This window comes from Phyllostomus discolor, chromosome 8, assembly GCF_004126475.2.
Source record: "Phyllostomus discolor isolate MPI-MPIP mPhyDis1 chromosome 8, mPhyDis1.pri.v3, whole genome shotgun sequence".
Taxonomy (NCBI): Eukaryota; Metazoa; Chordata; class Mammalia; order Chiroptera; family Phyllostomidae; genus Phyllostomus; species Phyllostomus discolor.
Window position 1 is genome coordinate 52,465,492 of NC_040910.2, and position 27,890 is coordinate 52,493,381.

At 52.4% G+C, this 27,890-nt stretch overlaps 1 protein-coding gene across 2 annotated transcripts in view; it reads right to left on the reverse strand.

Annotated features, from left to right (window-relative positions):
* Positions 1-27,890, reverse strand: part of LOXL2 (lysyl oxidase like 2) — a 100,616-nt gene that overhangs the window by 25,875 nt on the left and 46,851 nt on the right. Inside the window, exons 4-6 of one of the 2 annotated variants that reach the window (XM_036032684.1) lie at positions 15,501-15,712; positions 7,296-7,518; positions 4,315-4,495 (exon numbers count right to left, since the gene is read on the reverse strand). In XM_036032684.1, the coding sequence (XP_035888577.1) occupies positions 4,315-4,495; positions 7,296-7,518; positions 15,501-15,712 (616 nt within the window). Of the gene's footprint in view, positions 1-4,314; positions 4,499-7,295; positions 7,519-15,500; positions 15,713-27,890 lie in introns of both variants that reach the window. The other variant, XM_036032683.1, reaches the window with a different exon arrangement.

Sequence of the window (27,890 nt, forward strand, 5' to 3'; positions counted from 1 at the left end):
TGCTTCCCTCCGTGTGGACCCCCTGCCTGGACTGTCTTCCTCCCAGTCCTCACCAGCTAACTCCTGCCCACGTTTCGGATGCCCGGCTTCAGTGCCATTTCCACGGAAAGCCTTCCTGACACCATCTAAGCTGGGTCTTCTCGGGCAGCCTTCTACCGAGGACTCTGCTTCACGTTCAGTGTCTGCCTGCCTCCCCACTAGGGTAGGCCCCACGAGGGCAGGCGCCATGTCTGCGTTCCCTTTGTGTTCCCAGCCAGGCCTTGGCAAACAGTATCCGAACGGACGCATGGACTGCACTGAAAAGCTGGTGCATGTCGGCCCTGTGCCAGGTGGTGGGACTCACATGAAGAAGGCAGGCCCTGCCACAAAGAGCAAGCAGTCAGACTGCGTGGGGCAGGCAGACATTTATACAAAGATTTGTAATATGATGCAATCAATGGTGGAGGCGACTGCCTATGTTTTAAACCAAAAGGGAGGGCCCCTGGCTCTGTCATGGGGTTCTGTAGACACCAGTATCTAGGCTCACTGAGGCCAAAAATTAACTTCTAAGAGCCACCCGTGGTAGTAGGTAAGAGCCAAGTTCCAGTTCCTTGGAAATTCATAAATGATGGAGCCTCCGGTTCCTTGGAATGTTACAACATTAATGAAGGCACAGTGCTGACTATGGCTGGATGCATCCAAAGACTCAGAGTGGAAAGGTGGAGACACAGGACAGATCCTAAACAGGGCGAGCAGAGGCCTCAGCTCACGAATTAAGGTGAACATAGAAACGGGCAGCAACTGTGGACTCCACTTAGATCAGACAGAACCTGTCGGGTGATTGTGAGGATGAGGATGATGATGGTGGTGGTGGTGGTGATGGTGATAATGGTGGTGATGATTGTGGTGCTGATGAGGATATCTAACATTTATTGGGCTTCCCTGAAGCATGCATATTCCTGGGACAGAGGGGCAGGGCACAGAGATGGGAAAACCAGTGTTTGCCCTGCTCTTTTCTGCACTGCCCAGTCCTGCAGCAGGGTGGGCAGGGCCAGGGGCATCAGTGGAAGGCCCTGGCCTGGGTGTCCAGCTGCAGCATGCCCAGTGGGCTCTGCAGGCTCGTGGCCACTTTTGTTGACCTGGGTTTGACATGCATTCTGACCTCCAGCACTCCCTTCCTCCTGGGTTCTGACTGGACTCTGAATTGCTCCCCAGCTCCACCTTGGCCCTGCTCTTCCTCCTTGTACAAGCTCCAGCCCCAGATGACCAATGGTCTGGGGCAGGAGAGGGGTGCTGGGACAAAGCCACTCCTCACCTCTTGGAGCAAGGTATGGACTCTGGACCCACAATCAACTCTGCAGGTTAGAATCAGAGTTTGAAGAGCCAGAAGAATAGAACAGGACATAGCAGAGTGCCTTGCAAGTTGCAAAGATTGGCATCGATTCACACGACCTTATCTCAGCTGTACCGGTATGCACGCGCTGTCACGTGCATCTCTCCCTGGGGGCTGCAAGCAAAAGTGGGTGAAAGCCAATGCTCTAGAGCAGTGTTTTCCAAACTTTGCCATCTCAAGGCACACATTAGCTGATTCCTGAAGGTCTGCAGCACACTAGAATATCTATTTTGGCTAGTCTGTCAAAAAATCAGTATAGTTTTGATTCATTCACACCAGACAGCTGTGATTGTGTTGGCTACTGTCATTTTTTTCATTTGATCTAAGGGAAAAGAGGTCCGTGCCCCTGACTAAATAGTCAGGTGTTGCTTGTGTTAAAAATTCTTGCAGCACACCGGGTGCAAATTGCTGCTCTAGAGCTTCCCCATCCGATACAGCAGCCCCAGGCACACTGCGCATGTGCAATGTGGCCAGTTCAGACCAAGATGTGCTGTAAGTATAGAGAGCATCCTGGGTTCCAACGAGTTAGTGCACAACGTGTCAACTATCTCGTTGACACGAGATAGCATTGTGGTGCTGATGAGGATATCTAACATTTATATTGATTTCATGTTGAAATCAAGATATTTCATATCTGCTGGGTAAAGAAAATACATTATTAAAATTAATTTCACCTGCTTCTTTCTTTCTCTCTCTCTCTCTCTTTCATGTACCTACTCGAAAACTTAAAATTATGTCTAGAAAATTTAATGTTATGCATGTGACTTACGTGACCTTTCTGTTGGACAGTGCAAGTCTTGACTGCAGACACTTCCTAGTGTTCACTCAGCTGACCCTGCTTATGCAGCTGCAACCCATCCATTCGTTCGTTCATTCACTCTTCATAAAATGAATGTTCCTGGAGCCCCACGAGCTGGGCACAGATTCAACACTGAGGACACATAGATAAGAGACACAGGCCCTCCTGCATGCAGCTCGGTCAAGGGGGCTGGTGGGTGCACAAGCAGACGGCTGGGATGCCGGTGAGTGCAGGGGCCCCGTGGCACAAAGTGCAGAGCTGGACTCTGACACCACTTCCCTGCCGGGGAAAGTTTCAGAGAATCACAGGAGGCTGCAGCCAGATGGAACCTCCAATATCATGAATCCAGTAAAGATCCTGAGGCCCAGAAGGTCGCTCAAAGTCACTGTGCAAACAGCAACAGGGCCGGAGCCGGGGCTCAGATGCCCTGACTCTCAGTCATTACCCTTTCAGTGCCCTCGCTTGGATGTGGTCACTTGGTCCACCAGCCAGAGCCAGGACTGAGGGACAGACCCTAGTTGCTCTGTGATTTGACATTGACTGTGCACTTTTCTCTTCCTGTCCACCAGAGTTGAGTCCACCTGTGTGGCAGCAGATACTAAATCATCCAATAGTTCTTTCAAGGACAGCACCAAAAACGCCAAACATCTCTCTCCCAGGGTTCCGCAGGCCCTTGGGACCTGGCAGCTGCTGGGCAGGGAAGTAATTAGGACTAAGAGCACATAGCCAGGGGACATGGGATGTATATGCCACCCAGTGCTTGTTTATTCCTCAGAATGAGCTGTCCTGTCGGCCTTGGGAGAGCACAAACCATCACGCCAGCCAATCAGGAACATGAACTGTAGGAATGTTCGAGATCTGAGGGAAGTGTGAATTGCTCGCCATGAGCAGGGAGGAGGAGGACTGTCAGGACACCAAGTGGCACACTATGACATTAAAGTCCACCCTAGACCCCAAACTTCTGTGCACACCCAGGGAGTTTGTGGGAAGGGAGAGTGAAGGTAGAGAGGCGTTCTGGATGTGAGCCAGACTGGGTGCGAAGAGTCCTCATCTGAGGACCTTGCCTGAGTCAGAAGACTGGGGTTTCAGCCTTTCTCTGCCATAACTGTGGGGATGACCTCAGGCTTGTTGTCAAATCCCTCATCTTTTGGACCAGATGGCCTGGGACTCTCTCTCCAGCCCACTGGGCTATTATCTCCTCTGGGCTGTGATCTATGACCTCACCACATTCCTTTCTGTGGGGCAATGGCCTCATTTCTGACAGAATGGAAACACCTCTGCCCGCAGGATAGGACACCGCACAACTCACCCCCGGCCCTTTCCTTCCTCCACCCCCGCCTCCCACCACGGCAGCCCTGGGCCACTGCAGCCTCCCTGCTGGTCAGCACTGAGGGGCGGGTTCCTGTTGCTCAGCCCACAGTTCTCCAGGAGCGGGCTGGGCACTCATGGGGCTGCAGTTTGTCTGGGGCAAAGAGCCTCCTTCTGAATGCCCAGGGCTTGCACAGGTCAGTGGTCCCCCAGCTCGGCGGGAGGGGACGCTGCTGCCATGTCACGTTCACAACATTGCTCTCAACACAGTGACCTACTTGAGAGTCTCCTATATTTGGTTCTTTGCTCAAGTGGAAGGTTTTTTCAGGACACTTAATAAGAACCAGGGCCCTTCTCCTTAGCATCTCATGACTAGCTGGAGAGGGCCATCTTGTTCCCAGTCTCTGGTGGCAGGGAGAGGATGTATGTGGGGCGGCGCCAGAGGGGAAAAGTCAGAGCACCTGGGCATTCCTTTGTGTCCAGGGTGGTCCACAGCCTGATGAGCCTGAGGTGCTCTCCTGGGGCATCTTCCTGAGAGTTCCAGTTTCTCAGTGGGGCAGCTGGGAGACCCCCATTAAAGTATTCACTGGCTACTAATATCTTGTCTCATCTTGGTAACTTACTCCCTTCTTCGGGCCTCAGTTTCCAGATCTGGAAAATGGGGATGCTGTGTTCCCCAAGGCCCTTCCAGCTCCGACTACCCGGGGAGAGGCCTGAGACTCTCCAAGGGGAACACCTGCTGGAGGTGGGAGGGGGAGCAGGAAGAGCGGGGAGAGCCCCAGGCCAGCCAGATCCCCGTGAAGATGGGCAGCGGGGCATCCTCCCCACTCCTTACCTTGCCCTAGCCGGGAGCCAGTGAGGGCTTCTTTGGCACTCCCAAAGCCCAGCTCTCTGCAGACCACACTGGCAGACACCAGGTCCCACTTGTCATCGCAGATAGTACCCCATTCGCCATTCTTGAGCACCTCCACACGGCCTTCCCCGAGGTTGGCGCCGCCTCTCAACCGCACCAGGGGCTGCTAAAGAGACACACGGTTCTGCTGAGTGTAGGTGCTGAGGCTAAATCAGCGGGCGGTCATGGCCCACTGCCCTCCCTTCCCAACTGCCCCACTCAGAGCCGGGCCGCCAGGCCAGGAACTAGAACTGTATTAGATGTGTACATGTGTTCATATGTGTGGCAGGGGACTGTGCTTCATCACCTTGTCCCCGCAACCCATGCCTGGCTCAAGGACCTTACCACCAGCCCTTCCCTCCATCCCCTCATCCACAGCCTCAGGCTTTAGAGCTACAGAAAGAAGTTCCCAACCCCAAAAGCCTGCAGAGCCCAGCTGGACTGTCATTCTCCCTGCCTTGTTGCAGTGCTGTAACCCCAGGGCTCCTGCCTGGCCACCCCTCTGCTCCTATCACCCCTGGCTCTACTCCAAGTCCAAATCGGCCCCACTCTTCAGAAGGTGCAGACAGAGTGGGTGATTCTGGTTTAAACACCCTAACTGCTCACGAACAGCCTGGAAGCCTTATCTCCTATGGGGTCTACTCCACTGCACCGGGTGGGACCCGCTCTCCACCAGTGTCACGACCCCACTGGATCACACAGTCTCAATGGGACCCGGGTCACTGGACTCCATCTGCCCACATGCCCCGATCTGCAACAGTTTGGTGCATGCCTGTGTGCCTGTGTGTGTCGAGTTGGGGTGGGGTACTCCGAAGGCTTCGAGGCTCTGAGTTACTGCTGACTGTCATTTGATCCAACACAGAGGGACAAAGGGGTGACTGTGCAGCCATTCAATAAGTATCGCATCAGACCAGTCACTGTCCTACTCTGGCCTGTGTAGTCCTCAGCCCAGGATGCCCTTCACCCTACCGCCCACTGACGGTCTGGCTAAAGCAGGCCTGGTTGGAGGTGGTGTCTTTAAACATTCACAGGTATCAGCCACCTTGAGGGCCAGGGGATCAAATGGGACCCTGTGTCTCCATCCTCCACTGAGGCTCCCCCTTGGCCACACCTCTCTCCCCCACCAACTGTTGCAGCACCCAGTTTTACTGATTGCAGGGAGTCCTCTGACCCTGGCACTAGGGGGAGAAGCAAAAAGGGACAAGGGTGGGTGTAGAAGGCCCACTGGTTTCAACAGCCCTGCTTCTAGCTTTAGAAAACAAGTAAAACTCCTGGCTCCGCCCATTTCCTTCCCCCACCTCCCTACCCGAGTGGTCTAGCCAGATGCCAGAGCCGTGGAGCGGACAGTCCAAGAACCCCGCAGCAGCCTGCAGTGGCCAGGCAGAGTCACTGAGGGAAAATATGATGTCAGGCTCCCCTGCTTTTTTCCTTTCCTAATTGGCGTGGTATGAGCTCGATTCCTTTGCTTTAAACCACACAGTAAGAGGGATTTCCAAACAGTAGGGCCTGGGATCTGGGTGACGAAGCACTGCAAGCAGTTCCCACACCCTCTGCTCCACTGCGGGGCTGCAGGAGCCACGCCACTCCTTGTCTTTAAGGCCTCCTCTTTTGTCCAAACACTCCGCCCCCAGTCTGGGAGGGACCCCTGGTGTGGTTTATCTGTCTCTTGTCCTGGTTTGACGGATGAGTGTTGTTGCCCCCTTTCCAAAAGCAGGTCATTGATATTGGCAGGGAGAGGCCACCAGGGAGGGCAGAGGGGAAAGGCAGGAGGGCAGGCAAGGAGAGGAAAGGAGACAGGAGGGCGCTACCTCCTGTCTCTGACAAAACCTTTCAGGCTTGGGGAGGGTCTGCTGCTCCGCCCCATCCGCCGCCACGGAGACCTTTCCCCCTCCGCTTACCCTGCCAGGCTCAGAGCTGACTGGGAGCTCACCCCTGCCAGCTGGCTGATCCTGAGGTCCCAGGGTTTTATCTGGCACAGGGAATTGTTCCCTAAGAAATGCTCAACGCTCTTTCCTACCCCTCCCTCTCGTTACCCATGTGCTATTTGCCACCCACTATTCCACCCACTGGCCTTGTGTTAGCAGTTTCCAGAACATGCAAACCCCAGAGACCCTTCGGTGGACAGATGAGAAACAAACAGAAGGAAAAAGGAAAGCTTCTTCCCAATTTTCAAGAGAAGGCAAAACACTGCCTTCAGAGACACGCAAGCCCGCCCTGGCTGGGGTGGTTCCCTGGTGTTGGGAAATCAGCCTGCTGAAATGGGGCGTTCATTTACACGAGCAGATGTGCACCAACATCTCCCGAATACACACGCCTGTGCACACACACGCACACCCATGCACAAGCGCTGGTGCCCATACCTATAACATGACTCGTGGGAACAGATGACACAGTAATGGCAGCTTTCCATTTTTTTTGTGAAAACTTTAAAAAATTTTAATGCTTTCTATTATGGAATAAACCAAGACATGCTTGAAAACCTTTGTAGCTGATCTCACGTACTTTTAAGAGCTGTATCGCATTTCCAAAAGCTCTAAAACACTCTGTCCTCTGGGAATCATGCAGAAACATAAGGTGCCCCCCTCCCATTCCAATCCAGCAGACAGTAAATGTCGACAGTGAGGCCCTCTCCTCTCCTGCAGGGGTATCTGTCCTCCGCAGAGAGGACCCTGGTCTCAGAGTGGAGCAGCGGTGGTGGAAGGGGTGCTATGATTTGGGGCAGGGGGCCAGCTGCTTGTCACACTTGAGAGGTGGCATCTATTTGTGAGGCTGGCCCTGACAGGTGCTGTGCACTTTCCTGTCCTCTAGAACATTGGTCTGATTGGGGGCCAGCTCCCCTCACTTTCCTGGGGGCCTTGTCTGTTCCCTCAGCTGCCACCACCCACCCTAGGGGCCCAGGGGCCAGACTCCTGCCCCGTCCTCACCTCTGGCTTGTAGGCTTTCCGGAACCTTGAAGGTCCATCGGGGCTGAAGACCTGGCCAGGCACGCAGCTCACCACTGCCGGCAGCCCGTTCTCACAGGTGATGTTCTTCACGGGGTCCCGCGTCACCTGCGTGCCCAGCTTGCAGCTGGAGATATGGGCCTCCGTGCCTGTGCAGTCCATGGAGAACCGCCAGTAACGCTGCTTCTTCCGGGCGGCGAACATCCTGCAGAAGACGGGAGGGGGCAGGGGGGCAGGTGACCCGCAGGTCCTGGAACCCTCCCCTCATTCCTGCGACAGTGAGGCGTCAGGCCTCTGCCTCAGGCCAGACACTGTACCAGCTCCTGGGCATGGGCTGCAGGAGCCGGGCAGGCGCATGGCCTCTGCACCTGGAGCCCCGCAGGGCTCACAGACAAGAACCTGCACAGCGTGCCTGTAAGCCTTCACTGAGTGCGTGGCACTGCGCTGGGCCCTGGGCCTGGAAAGGAGATATGGCCTCCTGCCGCCAGGCAGCTTACATTCTAGGAGACAGGGGACTAACTCAGCGTGGTGAAATAATACTAAGGCCCATTGATACAAAATGCAAAAAGGGATCTGAAAGAGACGGGACCCCTGGTCCCAGGAAACCCCTCAGTCCTGGCTGGGCAAACCACAGCGGTGGGTCACCTGGACCCTTCAGAAAATGTCTGTTGTCACCTGCCTTTATTTCTCTCTGTCAACAAGTAGTGCCACTGGGTTACATTTTCTCCTGAGGATACGCAAGGTCACCAGGGATGCAAATGTGAAGAGAACAATCTAAAGTGACCCCTCTGCTGAATGAAAGAATCATTTGTTTGGTGAGAAAAAATTATAACGGTGACGAAGCTCAGCCACAGCCCTGGTGAAATCCTCACCCGGCGGGAGCCAGCGAGGCTGAGTCTGTCTCTGCACCGACTCCTCGGGCAGCTCCTGCCCTGCGTCACTATCCTGTCTATGGAAGGCAGAGTATGGACCAAGGGGAGCCAAAGATTTTTCTAAAACAATGATCAGTCAATGAGTACTGAGCTGGTTAACAGAAAGGTTACCATGCCTCAGTTTCCCCATCTCCAAGTTAGAAGCAGCATCAGGATCTACTCGATAGGATTGCTGGGAAAGTCAAGGGAGTTACTACTTGTGGAGCACTGAGCGCTGTGCCCGGCACACAGGAAGGGCTACACCCGTGTTTGTAAGATAAATAAATAAAACCGTACTAGGTAAAAGAGAAAAAGAAGAGATGAGATTAGGGTGGGATCCCCGGGTGGGGGTGACAAAGGACGACTTCACAGAAGAGTAGGGTTTGAACTGGGCCTTGAATGACGGCAGAGGACACCCTGTCCTCTCATCTCAGGCTGTCCTAGCTCTTTGAGGCCTGTGTGCCTGCCCCAGCCTGGCAGGACCCCTGAGCTGCCGGAGGGAGGCAGGCAGCACCGTTGCTGGCTGCCCAGTGCAGGGCTCCCAGGGCCCTCTGGCCCCTGAAGGAAACAGAAGCAAGGTCCTGACCCCGCTGGCCCAGCAGGCCTGTGGGTTCCTGCTTTGTCTCCAAGTGAATGGGATGTGAACACAGGCACACCAATATCTTTCTGTTACCAAAAACAAGACGTATAATTCCAGTACAATTGTGGGTGCAGTGACCCAGAATCTTTGGAGGCAGGCCTGTCCTGGAAAATGCAGGACCTGTGCTCTCAGGGCTGCAGCCTGGAGTGAAGAACTATCCAGAGGACTGGGGATAATTCCAGAAACCACTGCTCCTCCCCACGTGGAGCCGCAACCTCCAGCGTGTTCCCCATGACACCCACATCAGGACAGAGGGCGTGCTGGGGGTACCAGCTGTGCAAGAATGCGTCAGCTCCCACTGGCCCGGAGAGTCCTTCAGCCTTCAGCTTTCAGAGAACAGTGACTCTGCCAGGAGCAGAGTCCTGACCGCCGCTGCCCCACAGCCCTGCCGCCCTCTTACATCAGCTCACAGGAATCCCCCTGACCCCCACAGGTTCCTGTCTCGCAGCACCCCCCGGCCCCTGCTCTGTCCCGTGATCCACGCCAGACAGGCCCCAGGGCCTGCAGACCAGTACTGGGGGGATCGGTGGGTAGCCCACTCCAGGCCTGGTGATTGGAGGGGGAGTGGAGTTAGGGACGGCCATTGGCATGGGTGAGGAGCCTGCTTGGGAAAGAGGTGTCCAGGTCTGTGGCTGTGCAGCAAGAAGAACACAGGGCTGGGCAGATTTCATGAAAAACAACAAGTCCTGCTGGCTCTCTCCCGGAGCCAAGGGGAGCCCTGCCTTTGCAGGAACCCTGCCAGCTGCTGAGCACATCTGCTCCAAGTGCGCATTGTGGAAGCAGGCGTGGACAAGAAGGGGGCCACGTACTGACCCTGACAAGCCAGGGGAGGCCTGCATGGTGGGCCCTACAAACTCAGAGACCTAAAAATAGCCACATAAATGGTCTGGAACTAGAACTTCCTAACTAAAAGCAGGTCACAGTTGGGCAGTCATGTCCTAGGCTAGAATCTTCCTGGACAAAGATCAATCTTCCCCTTAACTGAGCTTGTCCACTGTCTTTTTGAATCTACAATAACCAACCTTTGGAATGTCAGGGTAATTTCCTTTTTTCCCCAGACCCTTCAGGGCACAACTACCACAGCAAAGACCACACAGATGCCCTGGTAATTGTCATCAGTTTGGCTCAAATAAATCCATAAAAATTCTTACAGGTTTGGACGTTTCTTACTTCAACATAGAGAGATTACACAGGATGGGGTCCAGGACCCACTGTGAGACGATGTGAGCCAAAACTCGGTGGGTCACCTGGCCCCCACAACCTCCTACTCTGACTGGGGGCCACAGCGACCCATGCGTCTCCGCTGTGTTTCAGTTCAGAGCCAGTGTCCAGGATCAACCGGAAGTCCCAACTGTTTCCTCTGTCCTAATGCAGTTTTCCTGGTAAGGGAGCCGAGGTGCCTTTGCAGAAGGCTGGGAGGAAGACGAATGGTGCGAACTTCAGGCAGTGCCATCAGGGTCCACCCTCCAGGGGACCCAGCCCCTCTTCACCCAGTGGGCTCCGGGTCTGAAAACCAGCTCCAGACTGGTAACTGACTGAGGGCTTTGACTCTCTGTTTTTACGATTCAGGTTAGACTTTGTTCACTTGACCTGGAGCTTTTCTGCTCATAGAGAACAAGAAAGAATTTAGTAGGCTTTCTGTCTATAGTCATTCCCCATACACAAGGGGGACCACCCCCCAAATGAAATTATCTTCTGGAGGGCGGGCCTCTTATAGTACAAGCTTCCCCCGCTAGGTGAGTGTTCTAGAAACCCATCTGTATCAGTGCACCAGATGGTGTTACTGTAAGAGGCTGTGTTCGGCTTTAATGATTTTCTTTTTAACTTCAGTGAATTTTTTTTAAAGACTTTCCCAATGTGTTTGCCTACTTCATGAAGAGCGATTTACGAGTGCACCTGCCAACACTGTACTGAGTGTTCAGCAGTTTCTGACCAAAAATGTAGCCACCCTTCCTATTCACCTCATCTCACCCTGAGTGACCTTTCTTTTGTTGTTTCCCCAGATAAAAAAATCCTCAAAGGGATGAAACAAAAAAAGTGGCAGAAACACTAAAAGGCATCAAAATCAATGAGTTCAAAAACTGTTTTGAGCAGTGGAAAAAAATGCCTCAATAGATGTATTGCATCAACGGGTAGTACTTTGCCCTGGCCGGTGTGGCTCAGTGGATTGAGTGCCGGCTTGTAAACCAAAAGGTCACTGGTTCGATTTCAAATGAGGCAGGGCACATGCCTGGGTTGTGGGCTGGGTCCCCAGTTGGAGGCGTGTGAGAGGCAACCGATCTATGTATTTCTTGCACATTGACGTGTCTCTCTCTCTCTTTCTCCTTCCCTTCCCCTCTCTCTAAAAATAAATAAAATATTTTTTAAAATGGAGAGTACTTTGAAGGTGACTGAAGTTTAAACATTTAAGAATAAATATGCAATTTTTAATAAATAAATCTGGGGTGTTCTGGGTCCCCCCGTACAACTTTTCGGTCAGTGACGATGCAGGCATGGTGGCGGTGTGTCGCATAGCCAAAGTGTGCAGCAGGCTGTACAGTCAAGGTTGGGGTAAGTGTGTTCTATGAGGCTCGTACCTAGTGACACTTCTCAGAATGTGTGTCCACTGCTAAGCAGCACACAACTGTCCTATGCTTCACTCCTAGGAATGGCATGACCGACCAGCCAGTGCTATGGGTCTGTGCAGGTCAGACGGCTATTCTGATTGCTGCATGAGCCTGCTGTCCATGCCATCGCCACACCCACCTTGCCTTTGGTGGCTTAGTGCTGCCACTTGGCCACTACCACCTCAGGATCAATGACCCCCATAGCATTTTGGTGTCCCAGTTCAGTGACGGCAGTCCCACTCTGAAGTATGGCCTACAGAGAAGGGCAGTCGGAGCCCTCCGAGGGCGCTGGGGCTCCCCTCGCAGAGCTACTCCTCAGGCCTGGTGAACAGTGTGTCCTCCGGGCCCTCCCGGCGGATGATTGAGAAAATGCTCTGGAAAATGGCAGTTTTGCACCTTATTTTATACAGTACCATCAAAAGAGAAGACGTAAGTGAGGTACATGAAATCCATTGGTGGTAGATTGGGGAGGCAGAAAAAAGTGGGGAAGCCTCTGGGATTGAATAAAAAGTAAAATGACAGACACTTCTTTTTTAAGGTATGTTTTATTGATTATGCTATTACAATTGTCCCAATTTTTCCCCTTTTGCCCCCTTCTTCCCTGCTCCCCCTTCCCTCCTGCAATTCCCCACCTTAGTTCATGCCCATGGATCATGCATGTAAGTTCTTTAGCTTCTCTATTGCCTATACTATTCTTAACCTCCCCCTGTCTATTTTCTACCTGCCATTTATGCTTCTTATCCCCTGCAATTTTCCCCCATTCTCCACCCTCCACTTCCCCACTGATAACCCTCCATGTGATCTCCATTTCTGTGATTCTGTTCCTGTTCCAGTTGTTTGCTTAGTTTGTTTTTGTTTTTTAGGTTCAGTTGTTGATGGTTGTGAGTTTGTTGTCATTTTACTGTTCACATTTTTTATCATTTTCTTAGATAAGTCCCTTTAACATTTCATATAATAAGGGCTTGATGATGATGAACTCCTTTAGCTTTACCTCATCTGGGGAGCAGTTTATCTGCTCTTCAATTCTAAGTGATACCTTTGCAGAGTAATCGTGGATGTATGTGTTTTTTAAGAAATCAATTGATAGTCTTATGGGCACTCCTTTGTAGTTAACTCTCTGCTTTTTTCTTGCTGTGTTTAAGATTCTCTCTTTCTCTTTAACGTTTGGCACTTTAATTATGATGTGTCTTGGTGTGAACCTCTTTGGAGCCAACTTGTTTGGGACTCTGTGTGCTTCCTGGACTTGTATGTCTATTTCCTTTGCCAAATTAGGGAAGTTTTCTTTCATTATTTTTTCAAATAAGTTTTCAATTTCTTGCTCTTCCTCTTCTCCTTCTGGCACCCCTCTGATTCTGATGTGGGCCCTTTTGGAGATGTCCCAGAGTCTTCTCAAACTCTCCCTGTTTTGAATTCTTGTTTCTTCATTTTGTTCGCATTGAAAATTTACTCCTTCCTTATGTTACAAATCACTGATTTGAATCCAGGCTTCCTTCCCTTAACTGTTGGTTTCCTGTGGATTTCCCTCAGTAGAGTCTCCATTTCTTTCCTTATGCTTTTGCTGTATTCAGTGAGATCTTTGAGTATTCTGACCACCAGTGTTTTGAACTCTGCATTTGATACGCTGGCTATTTCTGCATTGCTTAGTTCTTTTTCTGGAGTTCCATTCTGTTCCTTCATTTGGGCCATTATTTCTTTGTGTCCTGATTTTGGCAGCCTCCCTGTGTCTGTATACTAGGTAGAGCCACTGTGATTCCATTTCAGCGCACCTTCTAAGTCATAAGGGGTGGAGCCTTGGGTATTCACCAGGGCGGGGCAACTATCTGTGTGTGGGGAAGGAGTCAGAGAGGGGACAATACCGCTGTCGGCTGATTTCTGGGGGCTTGACTGGCCCCTGACCTTTTTCCAGTCACTTCACCCACTTCCCATATGCGACTGGCACCCCTCCAGCTGCTGTCCTGGCTGTGGTTTCCAGGGTGGGTGAGTGTGTATATGAACTGGCAGTTTTTTCTGCCACCCCAATCTCCATTGGGTTTATACCTAGAAGTTACCAGGCTTTATTTTTCCCACCACTGGAGCCCTGGGCTGCACCATCTGGCCTGGGGCTGGGCTCGCTCACAGGTGTCTCCCTGATTTTTGTCCACCACATGTGAGTGTGGGGCTGCTCATTCCGCCAGCCACCTTGCCGCTTCTCCGCCCCTGGCTCGCCTGCCACACACACTGAGTCCTCCCTGCCCCAACTCCCCATCTCTGCCCCTCCTACCCATCTGGATGAATATAGCTTCTTTAAATCTTGGCTGTCAGACTTCCATACAGTTCTGGGTGTTTTTTTTATTATAATTTAGTTGTGTTCCTTCTTATGGTTGTGCAATGAGGCGAGGTGTGTCTACCTATGCCTCCATCTTGACAGAAGCCCCGACACATACTTCTTTTACAAAGGTGAGTGCAGGATAGTTAATAATCAACAATTAACATGATAACAGTAACAATGAAGGGTCTAGAAAAAGGGAAATACTTTGCTATTGCAAAGGCATGTTTATCAGGTATGTTACCCTAGATGTAAAGAGACCACAGACAGGCTCATTTAAGGTGAGGACTGGCTCTTATCAAGGAAGATCCCAGCCTAGGACAGGACTGCTTTTAGTTAGAAGGTTTCAATTTCACACCATCCTATGTGGTTACGTTAGGTCTCTGAGTTTGTAAGGCTGCATGCAGGCCTCCCCTGAGCTTGTCAGGTTTTGTATGCAGCTCTTTTTCATCCACACCTGTGAGATTTCAATCTCCCTAAGCCTTAGGTACCCCATCCTGCCCTGGGCAGGGCTGATGGCAGCTTTCCCAGGCCCAGAGCAGCTGCCAGACTGGGACACTGTAGGGCAGCCAGGTGGGAGTCTATCGGGATGAGTGGTTACTTTTCTTGGCTCCAACAGTAGGAGAAGCTAAGAAGGTTAAGGAACTGGCCAGCTGGCAGGTGTTCTTCAAAGTATTCAGAGGTTGGGAACCCCAGTGTGAACAGGAAGGTCTGGGCCATGTCTGGGGGGTGTCTGGGGTGGGGATCTCCACTAAGGTTATCCATGTGGGGTTAGAGAGCCCGCCCAGCTGAGCAGCACAGCCACCAGCACTCAGCCTCACAGTGGCCTGGGGACCGACCCAAAACAGCCAGGCCGAACCCAGGGACCTGCAGTCTGCCCTGACCCCAGGGACCCGCAGGGAGAGCTGGGGCTGTATCCCACATGTCCTGGCTCCCTCTGGCTGGAAAGGAAAGAGTTGGGAGTCCATACTGTGTGGGAATGTGAACCCCACAGCGACAGACCTGTGCGTGGACCTTAGATCTGCCGCTTTCTTCTCTGACTTGTTTCCTCAACTCTAACATCAGCCCCTACTTCCTGGTGCTGTGAGAACTGAATGACCAAGGGCGGAGCCTGGCACGGCGGGAGCTCCCAGGAAACAGGTTCCCATTATTAAGAAAAGAGAGGAAGGCCCCACTACTAACCAGTGCACCCCAGCTGCCAGCCTGTCACTGGGTACAGCGCCTCCCCCGGACACCCCTCTAAGACCCATTATTGTTTCTTCCACCCCTCTGCCACCGCCCCCCCACCCCTGGGCTCGTCTGGGAGATATTATCTTTGGAAATCATAACAAAGTTATAAGATTTCATTGGGATTGGTGTAACTGATTGAATTTCCTAACAGTTTCCGTGAATTCCCGATTTTTTCAGACTAATTGGTTACCGAGGGCAAGGAAATATTTCTTCTTAGTTGGCACTGTCCTGGTTCTGCCCCTGTCACTGAGCTGGCTGTCAGTGCTGAGAGGTGGGGTTTCACTTGCACGTCCCCTCTGCCACACCCTCCCCTCATTCTGCCTTGTCATCCATGTGGGGTCTGTCTCCCACAGGAGTGTGACTTACTCGGAGGCGAGGCCTGCCCGTGATAGCCGGCCGGCCGGCGGAGGCCCTTTGCCCAGTGCCTGACACCAGAACTCACCCTTCAGAAACCGGCCGCAGCCCAGAAACACACGCCTTGTGGGGGCCTCTTACTTGTACACCTTGGTGTTGTACGTCTTCTCCCCAGGGAAGCCGAACATGCCGCAGACCACGCGGGAATTCTTGGCCGTCCAGTGCTTGTCACAGATCTGCTTCCAGGACTTGCCCTCCTTCACCTCCACATAGCCCTCCGTCACGGGGGTGCGCTTGCGGTAGGTGGAGAGGATGGGTCGGATCCGGATGTCCTCCACCTGGATGTTCAGGTTCTGGGCGGGAGGAGGCACCGAAGGACAGAGGTTACTTTCCTGACCAGCCATGGAGAGGCAACTTGGGCAGACTGCCTCCATCCCCAGGCCCTGCAGGGGGCTGCAGGCACCCCCAGGAGCATACAGCACAAGGCCACCATTAGAAAGCACTCTGCATGGTGGGGGTGACTATGGGCACTCAAGGAGAGGGAGCAGGGGGGTGACCTGGGCCACCAGAAGACTTGGAGGGCCCTGGCAGCCTCTGCCATGTCCCCCCTCAAAAGCCTGGAGAACAGAGGGCAGCAGCCCCAGCCCCCTGGCAAGGATCTCAAAATTATAACAGAAAAATGTGTTCTCTGAATTTTTATGTTCTGTAGAAAACTCATCTGGATTTTATATTTTACTCCCTAGCATATGTGTGCAAGCATGTATGTGGGCATGGGGGTGACTTTGCATGTGTGTGTATCTTTCCTGAGACTGGGGGTTCAGGCAGATGAGACTCAGCTGGTGGAGCCACCTTGCACACCACTTAGGATCCTGGGGTCAGCATTTCTGAGGGAGAATATCCCAGGGGGAGGCAGGTAGGGCCTGCAGAGGAATGGGGTAGGGAAGTAGTGTGTGCAGAGACCCAGGGGGACGCATCCTGGGGACAAGGAGGTGGGGGGACACCACAGTGACAAAGAAGGGAAAGATTCCGAAAGCCTCGAGGCCTTTGGAAAGCCCTTTCCTCACCTGCAGCCCCACCCATCTCTTTGGGGCTGTGAGCGAGAGAGGCAGGACCCCACTGCTTAGGCAGAAGAGGTGGGGTGGGCGCTCCTCCCTGCGTACCCACACTGAGTAGCAATATCCCTGCCCCATGCCTCCTCCTGGTCCCAGGGATTTGGTAGAAGAATGGAAGACCTTGAGAGGCCAAACTAGGGGAAAGAAATGGGGGCTACCCCGGAGTTTATGCTTTTCCAAGGCTCCCCAACCTGCCCTCAAACACCATGGAAACTTCCTCCTGAATCTTTCACTTCCAGCTCCCACCCCTGCCCCTGCCCCTGCCCCTGCCCCAGGGGGCTACCACCAGCTCTTGCAAGGCTCCCTAGCTGAATCCCTGCCTCTAGCTCCCTCCTCCATTCCTCCACAGGGCCAGCCACCAGAAAGCTCTTTGTAATCGTGTCCCGTGACTTCCTGCTCTTGCCTTGCCCAAATTATTTAGCGGGGTGCCCAAAGCCCGACATGACCAAGTGTACCTCCCTTTGTAGGCCCCTCACTGTCCCCAGCCCCCAGTCGTCACTCAGATCCGATGAACTGCAATGCAGTCACAGCTGTGGAGTGGAGCCCTTGTAAGGCTGGAAGTGCTGTCTCTCCTACAGTCCTCAAACAATACAGTGAGGGGCCTTATAGCTACTGCCCTCCCATTACCTAGATGGGAGGGTTGGCTGACTCCAGAGATCTCCCCAGGCCCACCCAGGGTGGGGCCCCTGAGGTATACTGCGAGAAGCTCTCTGAGCTGGGCAAGGGGGGAAGGGGTGGGGCCAGGTGAGTGTGCTGGCAGGGGGCACCCAGAGACCCAACCCAAATGCCAGGGAGGATGCAAATTAACCAGGAAGTTGAACAGGACCATTATTTGGGTGCCTGGGGATTTGTGACTCCTCGCCACTGGCTTCAGTGTGCAAAGCCGGGCCCTGTTCCACCAGTCCTGCAGGGCGGTGGAAAGTATGTGGCCAGCAGTAATGGCATTTGGCCCTGGTTCCTTCCACACAGCGTGGAAGGAGAGCTGCCAGTGGCAAGCTGGTGTTGGCCACTGGGATCCTACATTCTTTACAGCTTCCATCCAGGTCACAGGACCTGTGCCACCGAGACGTGGACAGAGACACGCAGAGAAAGGGCTGAGGTCTAAACCAGCCCAGGGACAGCCCCTCCTGCCTCCTCCCACTTCACAAGCCAGCTGGAATTCCAGTGTGTAATGGTAATGCCCTGAAGGAAAGTTACCGCGGTAACATCAGCCCTGCAGCTTCTTCACAGGGCAGGCAAACGCATTACATTCACAGATCTCCCCTCCCTCCCCACCATCCACCCTCACCGTGGGGCAGAGCACAGGCTGGCTAGGGCAGATGTGGAATGTGGACCTCAGCATCCCTGCCACGACAGGAGAAGGAAGGCCCGGGGGTGGGAGCGCCCAGCTGAGCCCTGCACCCTCGTCCTGGTGCAGGACAGCAGCCCTCAGTGGGAGTATCACTGGTGGGCCCTCGGATGTGGAAGCAAGACTGGGAGAAGCGAAAATGCTGGCACGGGTGCCATTGTTTTCGCTTTTTCACCAGCTTGCTGAGTGTGTGTGCGTGGGGAGACCATGTGTGTCTGTGTATCTGTACATGCCTCTGTGGGACGGGCCTTTTTGTGTCTGTGAGCATGACGATGTGATGTGCAGGGCTGTGTGTCCCTGCCGTGTGTGGGTCTCTGTGCGTGTGGAGTGTGTGTCCATCTGTACACCCACGTGGTGGAGGCCAGGTCCAGGGGGGCTCATTTCCTCCAAGCCTTAGGACAGCAGCCCGGGCAGCTTTATATTCATTGTTTCTTCAAAATGGAATGTCTTTCTTCACCCTCCATGGAACCAGCTCCTTCCCGTTCTTTTGGGATCAAATCTGCCTCACTCATTCACTCACTCATTCACTCACTCACTCACTCATTCAACAAAATAATTCTCTCCCCTTCCTGGACCCTGACAGACTTCCTCCCAACCACAAGGCCTACCTCTCTAAATGATGTTGACCACAAGGGCCCTCATTTATCAAACTCAGAGCTTCCTGTCCATCCCCTCACTCAATTCTCAAGGCAACATGAGAAGGCTAATGGTATAGCACATCATAGGGGGAAAATGAGAAAATCTGGCAAGGCTTTGCAACTTCTCCAAGTTTGCAAGGCACATCAGTAGGTAAACAAGGGTGAGCACTGAGGCCTGACTCCTAGCCTGTGTTCTCGGCTCCTAACTACTGGTCTCTGAGTGGTCCTTGCCCCGACCCACACAGGTCAGGGCCAGGGACTCAGGCTTCTGGGTGGTCTCTTTGGGGCCTGCCCAGTGCATACACATTCGAAGTCCACCCTGCGCCTGCCCGAAGGAGCTGAAAGTCAGACCCGAGTGCACACACTGAGGGCAGAGCTGTCTCCCAGCTGCTCTTGACTCAGGCCTGGGGCTGCAGGGAAACCCTGTATGGCTCAGATTCAGCGCTCACTGCTGGTTAATGAGCTCACGTAGGCCGGTCAGGGACCCTGGTGTCGGAAAACACAGGCAGACTCACATCACTTCCTTGCTTATTTCACTGCTGTGGAATCCCTTCCATAACCACAAGTGTTTGGATTTTGTTCCCCCAGAAGTTTAACTCCAAAAGAGAAGAAACAATTTGAAACACTAGAACATATACACATTTTTCTTTTCTAACAAAGGGCTCTCTAGACTTGCTAGTTTTACTCAGAAGCTGGTAATACATTTGGCACATCTTAAAATTCAAAATAAGTTCTGAATGCTGTCTCTCTTGCCGAAGACAGTAGTAGTTCACTGAGCTCTCCAAAAGGCCTTCCTCCAGGGAATCCACAGAACCTTCTGTATTTGTCCTACTTGGCGCTTATCACATCCCCAGGGAGGACCTGAGCCCTCGAAGGGATTGTCACCAGCTTCCAAAATGGAAAATCGAGGTACAGCAAGTCCAGGCCCTGCATGCCTCGCCACGGGACTGGTAAAGAGCTTGGACTCCCAGTGCTGTGCCTGACCGATATTTCACAGCTTCTGTGAATGACTTGCAAATTCCACAACGTGACAGCGTAGGGCTGTTGGCAACGAGGAAAAATCACTAGTTTTGAAAGTCCAGTTGGAGACTGCATCAGAGAAAGACATGGGGAGGCAAAGCAAGAAATGCAAGCGAGCCCACAATGCAAAACCTTCCTAGGACTCATCAGACCCTGGGCTGCTGGTCGGGAGCCTCCCTGATCTTCCTATCCCATTCCCTCTCCTCCCTTTTTCCAGTCAAGCAGCTTCTCCCACTGCCACACCAACGTCACTCCTTGGGGTGCCTCTGGAAGGTACGTTCACAAGGGCCAGGTCTTTGTCAAGGGTCCTCCTTCCCTCTGCTCTGAGTCAGAATTTAACATCAGCCCAGCCTGCCCTCCCTGAGCCGTCCTCCCTGGAGTGGTGCTGGGGTGGGAGGACTGTGATGGAGATATGCCAGTCCTCCTTCGTCCCACCAGAATGCACAGCTGGTTGGTGCTGCACAGCCTCTGCTCCCTTAGCAAGCCCCTTCCCTCTGCTGCTAACAGGTTCCCGTCTCTTGCTCTCAAAGCCTGCAGCTTTCTTTATTCAGCTATTTTAAAAAACAGCCTTCCAGATAGAGGTCCTCTTTTTCAACGGCCAGTGTGACACCTGCCTCAGCACCTCGAACCTAACACACCCAGGTTGCCCCTGGTCCTCTTTGCTTTCACTGTATGGGGCTCCGGCCTGTCCAGCCAGCAGACCAGCAGCCTCCTGTGCCCTAGGCACACTCGCTCGTCCCCACTCCCAGAGCCCCTCCTGCCCAGCAAGGCCTTTTCTGTCCTTCCACCACCTTTCTGTCCCCACTTCTGTTCCCCAGTCAGAGGTGGAACATGGATCGTGGGAACAGAAGAAGGGCACCATAATTGGGTCACTTCACGAGGGCCATGGGTGTCTCCTCAGTCTGGGTGGGTTGCTGGCACATTCTTCTAAGCTGACTATTGTGACTTTGTGGGTCTTGCTCAGAACCTTCCTGTGACCCCCAGTCCTTACGCCCCAGTTAACAACCTCCCAGATCTTCTACCTCATTCCCTCCCTTCCCCTTTTCCAGCCAATGGTCTCCCACAGCCTTTCCAAAGTCACACTTTGAACTCCTGCACTTCTCTCTTCTCCTCTCTACCTGTCAGAATCCTACCGACTCTCAGGGACCGTTTCATTCATTCATGCAAAAAATTACTTCCCGGAACTGTTGGAGGTCCTAAGGTGTGAGGTAACCAATCAGGCAAGTCTTGCTGATGGAGGGGGGTGGAGGCAGCCCCACCTCGTCTCGTTCGTAGCCCCTCTGCCAAATACCCCATCCATGCAGGTTTGACTTCTCCTTTATCCCTCCAACACGTGTTTGCTGAGTCGCTCACTCAGTCCTTAGCTATACTATCTTACACCACTCTTTATCTGTGCGTGGGTTTTTGCTGCCTCATTGGACTGTGAGTCCTTCAAGGACAGACTGTGCCTCCTGCATTTACAGAAATGACACAGACACACAATGTGTCTTCAAATATTTTTGGAATGACACAATAATAATTACTAAAAATCTGATGACAGGAATTCAGCTTAGCTAGAAACGTTGGGCTCCCAAGCCAAAAATTCAATAAAGACTCCCTTCATTTTCTGTTTAATGCAAAATAAACAGCGAGGCAGAGCACTTGCCTCCCTTCGCAGCACACACGTTCCCCGTGCGAGTTACGGACAGACGTGGAGAATGTCTGCCCTTCATCCAGGCGTTCTCCTGCCACCGGAGCTATGTAACACCCGCCTCCCCCCCACCCCACCCCAAAATCTGCTGTGAATAAACAGTTGTTGAACTGAATTCACAGCATGTCTGACCTCAGCCCACATTTAGACGGGCAGCTATGTGGGCACCATTTGTCAATTGTATGAGGCACGTTGTGTTAGAAGAGTCTAGCTACACTGCAGTTACCCCCTTTTGATGATCAAAATGGGAATTCACAGTAGGAATGGCCTGTAACATTCTCCCTCCCGTGACTGGTGTCGGAGGATGACAGGGGACAGGGAAGGCATGGCCACCACGCCTGCTCCTCAGCTCACTGAAGGAAGCCAGTGGGGCCCGAGAGGGTGGGGCGGGGCAGGGTGGGGTGGTTATGGTGAGCCACCAGAGGAAAAAGCGCAGTCTGTGCAAGCCCTTCTATAAATCAAAAGCTTTGCAACGCTGCTGGAAAATCGGACGCTCTGTTTCATTTTCCAACCTGAGGCGCGGGGTAGGCAACAGAAGCTGCTTCTCTGGACAGCAGGCAGGCCCTGCTGTCTGCAGGAAGCTGGCGGGACACTTGCTCCAGCCACCAGGCTCCCTGACCCAGCACGGCTGCTGAGGCCACAGACAGGGCAAGTCTTGAGCCAGGCCCAACAGGCCACCACGCTCCCAGGTGGGGTTATCTGATGCTTCTCAGAGCTGTCATCACCACAGTAACAAAGCAATGATGTGTGAAATCATCTTTCTCCACTACTGGACAGTGAACTCCTGCAGGACAAGACTGTCCATTCATTTCGTTAACCCCCTCATTCCCAGGGCCTGGTGGAGCATCTGGGCTCAGCTGAAACGTGCTGAATGAGTAAGCAAACAGACACAGCACCCAGCTGTCTTGGCAATGGCCTCCTGGGGATAGGACAGGCAGATTCCTGGGCACTGACCCCTCCAGCCTGTCTGAGGTGACTCAAATGGACCCCGGGGACCCACTGCAGAGCCGGACTGGACACCACAGCCTGCCCTGGTCACAGCAGCAGACCCCGGGATGGAGAGGCTTCCTCCCGCCCAGCCTGGCCCCCACTCCCTCCATTGAGCGCCCCTCACACTTTCTTCCCCCATTGATCCCTCCCTTTCCAAACTGCCACCCAGTTTACACCTACCCCACACTGTTCCAAGTGTGGGTACATACTGCTCACTCATTTATTTCATCTAAAACAATTTATAATGTTACTTATCATTTACCTCATCTCACAAACAGTGATGACGGTATTTATGCTTTGGAAAGGTGTGCCCTTGCCGAACTCCCAGATCTGCCAGGAAGGACACCATTTCACACATTTTGTTGTGTTAGCTGCATAAATGCCCTTTTGCTTTTCAGACACTGTGGCCCATTTTGAGTTGGGAAAATGGGTCACCTTAGACCACTGTGGCGGCTGGCAAGCCTGAGCACAGGGAGGCCCTGGATAAACAGGAATGTCGGCCCCAGACAGTGTGTCATGCGTGCTCTCCCGGGCCCAGCACCACTGGCCGGCTCGGCAGGGCCGGGGCTCAGAGGCTGTGGGCTCCTGGTGGAGCTCTTCACTCCCGTGCTGAAGAGTCCAGCACAGACTGCCCACTTGTGACCATTTCTCCTCCTGCCACCGAGGGAGGCCGACAAACTGTCCTGTGGCCCTGGGTGGAGCGGGTCTGTATTCAGGCCTGGAGGGACCGCCTTCTATACTGCACAGAGCTGAACACAGCCTCCCTTCGTCTCCTAAACCACCCGGTGCGACCTGCTGCACCTCCTCACTGGTGGGGAGACTAACCCCTGACTGGGGGTGCGGGGCATTTGTAGTGATGGTTATTTCCTTTTGGGCTTTGGGCCTCCACCCTCAAAAGCCACAGATGCTGGTGAGATAAGGTTGCTCCTGGGGGGGGGGGGGCGGGGCGACAAAAAAACCTTGAAGCATTTGGCAGCTGTCTGTGACTAATAAAAACCTGGAATCCTAGAATTTAAAATTTTCCCAACAGCTTCAGTCCTGTGGTTAAGAAAAGAAAAAGCTTGCCCAGGCTGGGTGGCTCTGTTGGTTGGAGTGTCGTCCATATGCCAAAGGCTGTGGGTTCGATTCCCCATCAGGGCACATACCTAAGCTGTCCATTGGGTCCCCAGTTAGGGTGCATATGAGAGGCAACTGATCAATGTTTCTCTCTCACATCAAAGTTCCTCCCTCTGTCTTCCCATCTCTCTCCCCACTCCCCTCCTCTCTCTAAAATCAATAAGCATACCCTTGGGCAAGGATTTAAAAAGAAAAAGAGAGGAAAAAGAAAAAGATGTTCAGGTCTCAGCACCCTTGCAGAAGGGTGTGAGCATGTGGGGGGCAGGGCCCTGGTTCTCCCAGCTCTGCCCGCTGCCCCTCTGTTGGACCTTCCTGACTGCTTGGGCTGCACAGGGGAGGCCCTGAGGCTGCGAGACCCCTGGGGCCCAGGCCACACCTTAATCTCACAGCCTAGGGTCTGCCAATCAGTTCTGGTAACCTAACTGCATTTGCTAAAGAGCCTTTAAAAAAGTGGGTCGGGAAGAAGGAGGGGCGGAGAGGTGAAGAAAAAGAAAAGACCCCCCTGTCCCCTGAGGCAACCACGCAGGGCCCCAGACACATACATGCTTTTCTGTGAGCACGTGACTTACAATGTGCAAAACAGCTGAGGCTCTGCCCAGAGGGCATCTGGCTTTGTCCTCTCTCCTTATCTAATGCTTTTCCCTATTTGTCTGCCCACCAACAGGAAGCAAAGCCTCTCCATGAAAGAACCTCGAAATCCTGGGAGGTTTGGTTGGGGCTCTGTTTCCTAGGTTTAAAACAGATGTCTCCCTTTGGAACCTACAGTATTTCCTATTTTATTTATTTATTTATTTTTGTTCCTGCTTGTCTCTTTGTAAGGTTTTGTGGTTTTAAGATTTGAGACATACAGTCCTTATAAAAAATGCTTTTTGACAGAGAGGTGCCCAGAGCCCTTGGAAGGGTCAGTCACTCCAGACAGATGGCTACAAGTCTCAGGCTCCACTTGGATTGGAACTCAGGTGTCCTGCCTACAACTCTGGGGTCGAAACCTTAGAACACACAGCAAGAGGCGACAGTGCAGCCCAGGCCAGACAAGGGAGAACTGAGACCCTACCTGGCTGACTTTCTGGGTGAAATGAACCCAGGCTGGTAGGGCAATGGTAGGAACAACTGCACAGTCTGCGAGTACTTTTACAGAAACCATCTGATTTCCCCCCCTGCAGAATATTTAAAACTATCTTGTAAATGATGAGTGCATGCAGTGCCCTTCTGATGGAGAAGCCATTGCCACTCTGGACAGATTATCATAGCTGGAAGGGTCTGAGTTCAACCCACTCACTTCAAAGACGACAGTGGACTTGCCCAGTGTCCTAGCTGCTGGCCAACAGGTAACTCAGGGTCCACACCTGTGAACTCTCCTTTGGTGGGGTCATTCACACAAAGAAGGGGCGCTGTCTCCCTTCTTTACAAGGGAATTTATGAAGTGTCAAGGGGCCCCGAGGATGCCCCAGGAGGGTGCAGAAGGAGTTCACTGGAAGCAGTGAGTTCATTCAGTGAAATTCCATCAGCCAGGCCCCAGGGCTTAGTGACTCATGCTTCTGGCATCCCTGAGTAGGATGAACACGGTCTAGACTGATGCAGTTTTCTTCCACTCTCGGCTTCAGAAATTCCAGTGTGCTCCTGAGAAGGGCCACACCTGTGAGGCTGGACTAGTCTAGTCATGGACACCTGGGGTCTTGAGACAGAGAAAGCATTAACTGACCCTTCACATTGACCTCACCCCACTCTTGGCCACTTTTGAATGTATAGGCCCTAAACTAGGGGAATTCGAGAAAGGGCTTTGGCTCTCACACACTGATGTGTTGATAGAAGAGTGAGGGTAAGAAGTCTGTGGTTGCTTTCAAGGCCAAGGTCGTAAGGAGCCAGAGAAGAAGCAGGGAGAGAGGCCAGCACACAGCATACACACTACTGGCATCCCTTCTGTGTGTGTGTGTATGTGTGTGTGTGAGAGAGACAGACAGACAGACACCAATTCACACAATGGTAGACACTGCCAACACAGTGGGCGCCCCCTGCATGGGCTGGGTGCATTTTCATAAACGCAGAGTCACAGGGGTTTTAGGGCTTGGCGATCACCTTAATCTGTTTCCTTCCCAGCGCAGAAGTCTGGCTGCGACTGCCCTGGCCAGAAGCCATCCTACTCCTGTTTGAACTGCTCCAGTGACCTAGTGAATGGGGCAAACCCCGTGCACTGCAAAGGGCCAGCCCTTGGTTGTAACGGAGTTTTTACGCTGGGCTAAAATCCACATCCCATTACCTTATCCATCCTAACTCTGGGCTCCAATACAAATCACAAGCATTGTCCCTATGGCAGTACTTCAAACATTTGAGAGACATGCCATGTCCCTCCCCCCACAGCAATCTTCTTGACACAATATCTTCACTTCCTTATATGATGTGGGTTCCAGACCTGTCCCCATCCTGCTGGTCCCTCCCCTAGGAGACCCAGTTAAGAGATGGGCCCAGAACTGACCCCTGCACTCATTTCTTGGTCCAAAGAGCAAAGGCTTTAGGAAAATAACACTTCTATCAATGCATTGATTTATGGTCACTTTTTAGCAGCCCTATCAACCTATGGCTTATACTGAGCTGTCAGTCAGCCTCTGGGGATATCAACACTTTTCAGTTACTCTCCCCAGCTTTTGCTCTGTGGCTGATTCCCACCCCCCACCCCCATGAACCTTGAAGTAGGACCTTCTGTTCACCTCTAATATGTTACAGTTTGAGCCTATTACTTCAACCTACTGAGGTTTTTCCTGAATCTCTCTCCATAGTGCTCTATTCTAGCAATCCCTCCTAGTTTCTTCTCTTAAGAATTTGATCAGCGCTCATTTTAGTCTCCATGCAAATTTCTGATACTTGACAGAGAGGCTGGAGCGGAGTGCTGGGGGACGCCACAGAGCCCACGCGCTGTGTTCACAGTGACCGCCTAGCAGCTGTCCTGGTGCCACTGCTGGGTACACCTGACTCCCCCAGTGGCACATCCACCAAACCTATGCCTCGCCCTTCCATGAACAACATTAATAACAGACATTTCTTTAGTCAAGAGGAGTGATTCCATGACTTCAGCTACTGACCCAGGCTATTTATATGAGGTATTTCAGAGAAATTTCTTGGCATCCCACAAAAATCCCCTGTAGGTGGTCTGGGCGGCTCCCTGGCCATCAGGCCAGTTGTGCAGTGAGCACAGGCTTTAGCCTCCAAGTCCGGGACAGAAGAACCCTCAGGCAGCCCTCAAAGGCTCTCCTCAGACATCCTGGGACCCAGGCCCTTCCGTGACCTTCTTTCATCCCATGCCACAGGGAAGAGGCTCTGGCACTGCTCGGCAGCTGAAAACCCTTGAGTGTCAGAGGCTGAACCAGAAGCCCACAGGCTGGCCCCTCCCCTGAGTCAGATTTGTATGACAGTGAGGGGGGACCTTCCAGGAAAATGAGGAATTTGGAAGACTGTGGAAGTCATTGGCTCCTCTTCAACTCAGATGACCACCCCCAGGTCATCCTCTCTGGGTTACTGGAAATTTCTTTAGGAACTAGGTTCCGTACCCTGGAATAACCTTCCAGTTTTTCCTAAGGCATGTATCTTGTCTTCTCAGATTGTAAGAGCTGGAAGACAAGCGCCAACTTTTCTTTTTCTAATGGCGTCCTGGACTGTGATGTGCGAGCAGTGAATGCCCAGCAAGTGTCCAAGACAAAGACAGGCACCAAGCTTTCCTGTCATGGACTCTCAGCCCGTCCAGAATAGGTACTCTTCGACACATCCCTTCAGTCATTCCTCTGCCTACGCTGCACAATTAAGGCTCTGCTTTTCAAAACGCCCATCTTATCTCCCCTTCAAATGCTCGGCATGAGAACTGCCCATAGAGGTAGTCACCAACATTCCATTGAAGTGATACCCACAGAGTCCTTTTCCAGAATCACTTCTTTCCTAGTGGCAAAACCCACCGGCATGTTGGCCCACCTTCTTTTGCTTCAAACCGTCAATGACTTTCTTATGCCTGGAAGCCTGGACCTTTACTTGACAGTCAAAGTGGATTCAGTCAAAGATGATATACATACATTCATTGTCCTAGTGAACAGGGCAATGCTATAAAGGAATGTTTTGCTTCTATGTACCACTCATCACTGTGTAGTCTGATATTTTACCCTGGGAGATTCTTCACCTTAGGGGATAATGATCTTTGATCTGCATTCTTGAGAAGAAGAATATTTGGGAGTGGGAGATATTGTTCCCATTAGGTACCAAGCATTATTTCTATTGGATAAAATGGGGAAATAGATAGAGCCCCTGCCCTTCAGAAGCTTCCAATCTCATTGGAAAAATGGGAAACATGTATGTGAGTGCTGATTATTCTGCATGAGGTTACAAAGAGTGGCAGTGAAAAGTGTGAAACCGGGTTGGAAAAGCCCAAGTCATAAACTTCATGGTAAAGCAAAGTTGTCATCATTGCCTGGAGCACTAACTAAAATACAACCACTCTGCAACAGTCTCTTCCACTTATTCCTAATAAAATAGCAGCATTTGAAGAGTGTCGGCTTCATCCTGCCAGCGGAGAAAAGGCTGGAGATCCTTTCCCAGAATGCTTTGGGAACGTATGAAAAAGAGCAGGATGGTGTGAGT